Raw genomic sequence first — 9,591 nt, forward strand, 5'->3', positions numbered from 1 at the left:
TTCCACCAAAATCTCTTAGATAAGCGTGGCAGTGTTAAGGTAAGATGGGACACTTAGCTGCACATTTGTGCATTCAATGCTGAAGCCGACTGAGGAGTCTGTTCATGTGCAGTATGTTCCAAAGCAATGTGAACTGTCTCTTTTTAGCCAGTTCAATGTGAAAACTTGCAGTTTTTTGGTAAATGAAGAAAACAAGTTAAAGCATACTGCTTATTGTATTTAAATATTTTCTAAACTTAAAGCATTTGTAATTTTTAAAAATACAAAAGTCAAAGTGATTGTGGTACTATTCTTGCAGTCTACTAGTTGGAGTTTTCCCATGGGATCCAGAGTCCAAATCTCCTGCTTCCTGATTAGCAGAAAAGATTTAATCCAGTATTACAATCTTTTAGGCATATTGGAACTACAGAGGTGCAGTTCTTTTGATCTGTTTTGTTGAAGCTTGCTCTATTTATGTAAAATACTTGCATATGATCTGAACCAGAAAGTGGACCAGAATGAATGGCTCCACTTTGGCTATAAGGTACTGTTCCAAATTTTACCAGGCCTACTTTTAGTTTATGCTTTAGTGAAAATTTTAGTAGTTGGCATCCTTAAGTGATAAAAATTAATCCACCAGATTAATTGGTTTCTCCACTTGATTTAACATTGACACTGAATCATAACAAAACAGATCTGTTCCCAATACCCAACAATTTTATCAGTTATTCTTGCAACTTTTAATTTGTTTTTATTCCATTTAATATTTATCTTACACACCTAAGTATTTCTCTTTTTTTAATTGAGTTTTGGCAGTTTTGTTGCTGCTTAGGTCTGTGCTAAAATCTTAAATTAGATCCATTATACTCAATCAATCCACCTGCTGTTGCAAATAGCTGTGATATTTTTCCTTTTTTGCCTCCAGAAACTTTTTTTGAAGACACGTATTTTCAGTAAGTGTCTGCTTTTAGTGACAAACAAATATTTATACGTATATTTTCTATAAGAGCAAGCACAAAAATGAACTACTATTAAAGAATATTGCAGTTGTTGTTACATTTAGTCTTTTAGGAAGATTTGTTCATGTTTTGTTTAAGATATCCTTTACTTGATTGTATGCAACTTGATTGTTACTCATTTGGAATTATGCTTACTGTAACATTTTTAGGCTGTAAAGCTCACAAGCATTCACAGTTTAAATAACATTGCCAAAACATACCAAAAAAGTAGTTTGCTCTGAATTCCTGTCATTTTGCCAGTTTCAGTATTTTTGGCCCCAACACAAGCCACTAACTCAAGTCAGCTCCACCACAATACTAGAATTATGTGTTTAAAAGAAAATCCATACTTGGATGCAATGAGTGTAATTTAAGTTCACGGAAGAAATGCAAATATTTTGTATAGTTGTTGGACTTAGATGTTTGGGATGGACAAACAGGCTGCGTTTAGACAGCACGGTAGATATTCAAAGGCCTTTGTATTCAAGCTGTACTCACGGTTAATTTTTGTGTGTAAAACAGGAACAGAATAATGAAGATAAAATATGAGATGTATTGGTTAGAGGGAACAAGTGCAGGACAAATTGCTGTGTAAGGTCCAACTTTAATGAATACACCAGACAACATTAGAAAGATACTATTTTGAGAGAACTGCCTTTAGGTTCCTGTTACTTTTGTGGGATGTGTTCTTGGCTAGAATATGCTCTCCACGTATCTAAATGAGGTTTGAAAATTCTCAATAACTTTCAGCTAAATATTTTACACTTGCTGTTTGGAAATACTTGCTTCACTGAAAATGGCTAGTATTTCTGATATCAGGAAAATGTTTGATATGGTTTATCTTTCTCAATTATTTATCTCATGTCTCTGACACCACTCAGTATAAAGCCAAGAAAATGTATGGCTTAAAATTTACTAAGGCTAGATCTAAATTATCAAGTGGTGCAGACCACAGAATCTCTGGCACAAAGCAGTTGTTGCTGATGGCCTGATATGCACAGTACTTAGATTTTCAGGATGATTTTGAGACTTCAGAATACAAGTTGATCCTATTAATTGAATGTCTGTTGTAGTGGAATGGATTAGGGGTAGGTACTCCTGGAGCACATATTCAGTTTAGTTTAATCCAACAGGAATCCAATTAATATGTTCCAAGCCTACTATGCAAATAAGGCACCATAACTGGAGACAACTGAAAAGTTTTCCCGCATAAGTATCCCCTCATCAAAGCTGGAATAATTGTACAGGTTCATCTTATGTGGCCTGACTGAATTAAAGGGGTTGAACTTTTTAACAAGCTTACGATATTAAAAGGTTTTAACCAACAAAACATAATTGCATTTAATCTAAACCTTCCATTATTGCTTATGAATTGTTTTTCTTTCTTTACATCAAATAATTTGCATGGTATGATCAACACAGTAAAAATTTTTTAAAAATTTAAAAAGAAACAAGCAACACAAACTAAAAAACCTACCAAAAAACCTCCTACCTATATTTTTAGATAAATGAGTTTTTCTTATAAAGGGCTCAAAGTACATAGATACAATCTTGATCTTTACCTCTGGGGCATAAATATAAAGAAAATAAGTGATTTGAATAGTTGATTCAGCAGCTGAGCTAGACAAACTTACAAGTCTCAAAGGTGAAAAAGTCTTCAATATACTTAGAATACTCTGCCTGTCACTGCCATGTGAACAGGGTGCTGGGGAGGGGGGAGAAAAATGAAACAATTCTATAAGCCTGCAGATCTGTGGTTACAACCTCTTTGTCCTTCTAATACTGCTAAATAACGCTAAAGAAGGAGGGCAGATTTAAAAGAGAGAGTGTCAGACTATTCTTGTCATGGAAAATGTTGAATATAATTGATAAAGAGTTCTGGCTTATCCTTAAGTGATAAATTAAAGTGTGCGTTTTGCCTTTTTTTCTGGTTTTTGAGTTAATTTTCAACTCTTTTTGAAGGTAACATCTTTTTCTTTTTTTCTTCCTTTTCTTTCTTCGTTTTTTTTTTTCTGCTTAGCCTACAATTTACAGTCGTCAGTGATCCCCCAGAAGATGAACGGGATCTTGAATGTGAAGATATTGGTTTCGCTTATGTCAGTTTGAGAGAGATATTCCAGAAGCAAAGAGATATTATTGAGCAAGATATTGATGGTAAATTTTAGAGATTACTTTCTTGTAAATCTTTTGTAACCTAGAAATTACTTGTTGAGGTTTTGCTTTTCTCTTCAAGCTTTATTGTGCAAGTAATTGTTTGATGTTGTTTCAATAAGAAATTATTAAATATTACCTAATGGCTTCCACATTTTTTTTGCAAAAGTCTGCAAAAACTGTGCACTATGGTTATTACTTAAAATCTGTTAAAAAAAAAAGAAAAAAAAAGAAAAAAACCACAACAAAACAGCATTCCCAGCTCATAGTATTAGTATATAAAACCCAAGAACTTTCAGGACATGTTCACTTACTATAATTCTCTATTTTGTACAACATACTTCACACTAGTAAGACTATAAATATATATTTTGTTATTAAAATTTATGTCAGTAATTGTGTACTGCTGATGTCCATATCTTATTTGAGGTTATGTTATAACCCCCAGAGTACCTGAAGCTTGTGTCCTCTGTGTGAAACCTTTATCTGAGACAATATGAAATACTGGTGGCTTTGGTTAGGTATCAGTTTAGAGTAAGCATCCTTCTGTAACAGACTTCACTGTGAGTCATTAAAGCAAGGTGAGGTGAGTAGGAGGTGTGAAATCTTATTATAGCATTTTTTTATAATGCTGATAAGAAGACTCCAGAAGGCTACTCTGTCCTTTCATAGACAGTGAAGGAATATATTTCCTTGCTTAGACTTTCCTGTTCCCCAAGGTAGCAGGGACATGGTTATCAGTGGTGCATTTTCCTCTTTACCTGTTCCTCTCCATCTTCTTTCCCCATTGTGGTAAAGCTCAGTGAAGAAGCTCAGAGTATATCTGTTATAAACAGTGACTCTTCTATAATGGTTAAGTGAACCATCTTGATTACTAGATGCGGTGCACCCGTGTTCATAAGGTCCTCTTTGCAATAGCAAGACTTCTAGTTAGCCCTAGCAGAATGCCAAGCTAATGTGACTTTGGTACTTCTACTGCTGTTTCTAATTACCATACCTTGAGTGATGGGGAGCTGAGCAGTAAGGAAAAGAAATAGGCTTTCTTATCCATTTCCATTATCATGCATAATTTGCATCCATGCTGTAGCTAAAATACTCAAAGTATGCATCAAAGTTGCAGGAACATGATAAGGAAAATTCTAAGAGGAATCAAATTTCCATACCCTGGAAAAATAATATACAGATTTGATGCACTTCTTACTGTGGCTGAACCACTTTATCTTTTCTCCACCAATAGTTTTTCTCCAAGTAGTTGTAGGAAAGCACATCTCCTCCAAAAAGGTATTTCATAGTCTCTCACTGGAAAATTGTTTTTGTTCTGGATTTTATGGCCATAATTCCCATTGTCATAATTCCCATTTGATAAGATTGATTAGTGATATAGTTTTGTACCCTTGAAAGTCATTTTTCACAGAACTCTTAAAACTCCTAATTGTCATCTGAGATAATTATCATGATAGGAATGACTGGTTCTTGTTACTAGTTGTTCTGTCAAAAGGTAACCATTATTATGCAATGGCAACTACTTGAATATTGTGAGGAGCATTTCTTCCCGTAATCATAAGACATTTGAACTAATTTTTGCTTTATGTACGTTATATCTGTGAAAGTGATGGTAATAGATACATGTACTTTTATTCCTGCTCACACTTTTCCCTTTCCCTGCAGATGCTGTACCATTTAGATTTTTTTTTATTGCATCCATAACCATATTTTCTGAAAATTTAGACCTTTCAGAGAATTGAAATTAATTTTATGTTAATGCATGTCAGATCATGGCTAAAGTAGAATGTATTGGTATGTTTTCTTGGATGAAGAAATAGTAAAAGGATCTGTTCTTAAGATCTAGACATAGACTTCAGTTAAATGTAATGGCACAATAAATAGAATTCCTAAACAACATTGTACACATTCTCTGAGGTGGATATTAGTTTGAGGGAAAAATAATAAACCTAGACATGTGGAAATTCATAGGATGCTACCACATGAATTCTTAAGTTAGATACCATAAATTTAACAAGTTAGATAACATAAGTTAGATACCATAAAATTCCTTCATTCTTTTTGAGGACTGCAAGCATATGTCTTTTTCATATCTTGTTCCACTCATTGCTGATGGTGTGACAGTGGCCTGTGTGAAATTTGAAGCATTTAAGTGAATGGCTAAGCAAGAGGCTGGATGAAAAATGTATAGACAAGACATATAACCAAATGTCTCTGAGATAATATGATAGTATTAAAACTGAGAAAATAGAATTAATGCTATCTTCTGATATCATTAATTAGTTATCCTGCAGTTCTTACACGTAAAAAGAATAATGTCCCCTGAAGTCTGCTGTTTAAGTTGACAGTTCACGGAGTGATTTGTCCAAGGATATACAAAATGGTTTGGATCTCTTAAGAATAGCATCCAATCTGTCCTACAGTAGCTCTATTGACAAAGTGATGGAAGGTTTATCCCATGTTTTTCCTTGTCCAAACCTCTTCTGAGCTGTCCCAGCAGCCTAGAAGTTGTAGCAGGCAGTATCATTGCATGTCCCAGCATACTTATCCTAGTGTATGTAGTAAATACATAACCTTGCCATTTATCTGATGTATAATTTGCTTTGATAAGATGTGCTGTCAAGATTATTTGGTTTTATTCTAATTCCTTCTAGAGTCATGCTAGGCAGCCTCGTTGCTTTTTGTGCAGGGCTGGGAAAGAGCCTCATTTTTGACTGTTAGCTGCATGTTTTTAATCACGGCAGCAGAGATTGTGGCCCTCTGGGTTTACTTAGATATTGTAAAAGAGTGCAATTTTAAATCATGTTAGCTAATTTCTGTAAAATAGAAATCTTAAGTACTAGTTTAAAACCACATAGGCAGATATGAAGGTTGTTAAATAGTTTAGTCTAGGGGAAGTACCATCTTTGTCTACACTTCACTATTTTACAAGACATAGAAGCCTGGAATTAAAATAATTTTGCATTGCACCAACTGGAAAAAACAATTCACTATTTAAATACTAAAAACTGTCTGAGCTGATTTGAACCAGTCATACACACAGTGTAAGAAATGCATTAATTGGTATATTTTTTTATTTAAAACTATTTATAATTATGCATACATGTTTTTTCATAGAGTTTGGAACATTTAGATTTACCTATTGTGAAAAATAATTTATATAGGCAATTATCATACAGATCATTTTCTTTATTCCAAAGTTAATTCCAACAGTAATACTTCTCTTGATGTACATTCTAGTTCTTAGAGTGTTCAGTTTCCAGTAGGCTGAGTGCCTGAACTGGAAGATTTCTTTTTTCTTTTTTTTTTTTTTTTTTAAGCATATGCTTAGGTGCCTTTTAATCTGTCCAAATGCTAAGGAAAATTACCAGAACAAAAGCAAAATCTTAAATGAAATTGCTAATGCTGTTTTCTGATGTTTCCTTTCTAGTTTTTGATTCACAAGATGATAGTGCAGTAATTGGAAAGCTCAAAGTAACAGTGGAAGCCCTCCACGCACTGCGTTCAGTCTATGAGGAATGCAGAGATGACTAGGAGGCATGAAAGGGAAGTTTGCCTACAGAAGTTCCTTCTCCCACTGTAAATACATGCTTGATAGTGCTTCAAAGATGGGATCTTTGTAATTCTTACAGTATATTTAATGTATAATTTATATGAAAAGGATGCTTGATTTGTAGTTGTAAAGTTTTGTATACTTTTCAGTCTGTTTGTTTTTATATTTCCCCCCTAAGGCTAAGAATCTCTCCACAATGGACAACGTCTTGTAAATAATTAATACCTACATGATTGAATGATGTGCTTTATTTGCATTTTCAAGATTTTTTCCTACATAAAACAGTAATAAAAATGCAAGTCAAAATTTTAATTTTTAATAAAAAAACCCATAAGCCTTAGAAAACTGATTAAAAATACTTTTATGTTATCCCTAATCACCCCACTAAATGGAATGCCTGTGATTAGCCTCATTAAGAATTTTATACTGTGAAGATTTTATTAAAAGCAATATATGAAAATTACTTGGATTAATGTGTTAATCTGCCTCTTTAAAATGCTAATATCCATTTTATGCACATTAAATCTCAGTATGTGTTTTCTTTGATGCATGCAGTTCCTATCAATTAAATATAAAAAATGAGGCTAGTTGCAGGACTTATTAAATTACTGCAACCTTTTTTTAAATAACTTTTACCCTTCTACTAACATTATAATCAGCTGTTTATGATTATCATGATTTGAAGTAGGGGGAGGGCAAGCACAATCACTTTTCTGTACAGTAAAAGATTTACTTTCAGCCAACATCTGTCAAAACACAAAAAAGAAACCATACATTATCAGATTTTGCTTCAACTAGTTTGAGCTGTAGGGACAGGCAACTGTGTTTTCATTTGGTTTTTGTCACTTCTAGAACTTACATCAAACATATACAACTAATTGTTGTATCTGAATAACCAGTGTCTAGCTTGGAAAGTTAATTTTCCAGCTTTTAACCAATCTCAGTGAAGGATTTAATTGATATTTTTAATGGAGCTGTGAATCAATGCTGCAAAAGGATTGTCTCTTGAGAACAAGGATATAATACATTTCATTTTTTAATTTACTTTTTTATTTGTCATTTTCTTCAAAGGATTTTATAGGCTGTGGATTTGCACTGTTTGCAAACAGGCTATGTTTCTTCATAAGCATATGTAAAGTATTCAGAGAGATAAGTAATTTATTAAAATCTACCTAATTTGCCGTGATATATTAAATCTCTGCTTCAGTGATCACAGACCATTTCATTTAGAGAATTAGGCATTCCCTCTTTGTGTGATTAAAGCTCTGGAAAATGAGTTCTTTGCTCCTATTTGTGAACATTCAAAGCCTGCTAATGGCAAGAAGATGGAATAGATTATGAGACAATTCATTACAGTTCAACAGAAAAAAACCCCAGCTATAATACAGAAATGCAAGTATGAATATCTGCATATAGTTTGAACCATCTGTGCTCTAATGGCTTCAATAATGGCTCTTCGTCTTCAGTAGGCTTTGAAATGACATCCACACAATATTAATTTGTCGATGTACATTATGAGGCCAATGGAATGAATATATTCTGACCACAGAAATCTCTGAATTCCAACATGAACTGATGGTTGACTCCATTTTAGGACCTACCATCTTCAGTAGTACTTCTCATCCAGACTTTGCCAATCCTCACAGTATTTCATTCCTCTGGAACTTTTAGGAGACCACAGACAGCTGCATTCCTAAACCCCTCCATTCTTCAGTTAATGGCCATATGTTTGTTGTCATTTGGGCTGGCGCTTAGTTCATCATTTTGGCCACTATTTCTAGCTTTTTTTGGCTCTGTGCATCTATATTGTCAATAAGACTGTTATTATACATTACAATAATTTGAAACAGCTAGATTCAACACTGAGATTAACTGAGTGGCTTTTTAGAAATTTAGTTGCGGTATTCTGTCAGGAGGTTCTTATTATTCTTCTAATACTTTGCAAACCAAACTAAATATCTTGCACATAAACAAAGAAGCAAATTGTATAGAGTTTTCATGTGTGACTGTTTACTGACTTGCAGGAGAACTATGTAACTGGTGCTTGTTTTCTTCTGAAATAAACCATGTGGTAAAATTAGAAAATCAGTGATGTTCATCTCACTTAAACGTTTACAGTAACACCCTTAGCACTTAATCTTCGCCATCTGAAGTTGAAAACTTAGAAACCAAGCGTTCACATATTCATTAAACGCAGACCTCTTCGGTAAGTTACTACAAAATATTCCAGTTGACATTTGGTTACATTCTGTTAACTGTTCTCAGTGACTCCAACATTAACATGTATAATTTGCCTCAGGTTCCTAAACATATTTCTTTGTAAGGCTCACTATTACTCAGTTTGGGATTTTAAAAAAAAAAATATCTTGATTTCTATTCATGTTTGTTACTAAGACAGATATAATATTCAGTGAGGATTTTTCCAACAGACGGATTGTATTATCTTATGCAACATAAACATACGAACTTACCAGAAAGTTTTGTTCTTGCATTAAGTAGTCTGTATTTCCAACATGCTCTTAAATCTTAAGTCTAAATGCTGCACTGTGCAGGGAAAGTGGAAAATGTAATCTAGTGCTATTTAGTCCAGATTTGAGCTATGAATAACTTGAAGAAAACTTAAATTTACTCTAAGACACCTTTTTTGTGTGCAATATGTTAGTAAACATAATCCTCCTTGCATTTTGAAAAGAAGCCTTTAATGTTGGGTACTACCATACTTTAAAATTTTACTTAATTAAAATTATTTTTTGTGGAATAGAGATTTTTTTCTATGGTGTGACTTGGATACAACAGTGGTCCTGCATAAGATTAATTGGGTGGGGTCAGATGATCAGTTTTGTTATTTTACATCTTTTCCCATTAATTATTACAGCTTTTTGCTTTGCTGTGATATCATCTTATGTG

At 33.5% G+C, this 9,591-nt stretch overlaps 1 protein-coding gene across 2 annotated transcripts in view; it reads left to right on the plus strand.

The window, feature by feature from the left end:
• RPGRIP1L (RPGRIP1 like) overlaps positions 1–8,763 on the plus strand; it is an 80,733-nt gene extending 71,970 nt beyond the window's left edge. For both annotated transcript variants that reach the window (XM_074913405.1, XM_074913406.1), the window contains exons 24-25: positions 2,998–3,131; positions 6,562–8,763. In XM_074913405.1, the coding sequence (XP_074769506.1) occupies positions 2,998–3,131; positions 6,562–6,665 (238 nt within the window). In that variant the 3' untranslated portion in view covers positions 6,666–8,763. The remainder of the gene's footprint in view (positions 1–2,997; positions 3,132–6,561) is intronic.
• The last annotated feature ends 828 nt before the right edge of the window (positions 8,764–9,591 follow it).

Source organism: Athene noctua, chromosome 9 (genome assembly GCF_965140245.1).
Source record: "Athene noctua chromosome 9, bAthNoc1.hap1.1, whole genome shotgun sequence".
NCBI classification, from domain to species: Eukaryota; Metazoa; Chordata; class Aves; order Strigiformes; family Strigidae; genus Athene; species Athene noctua.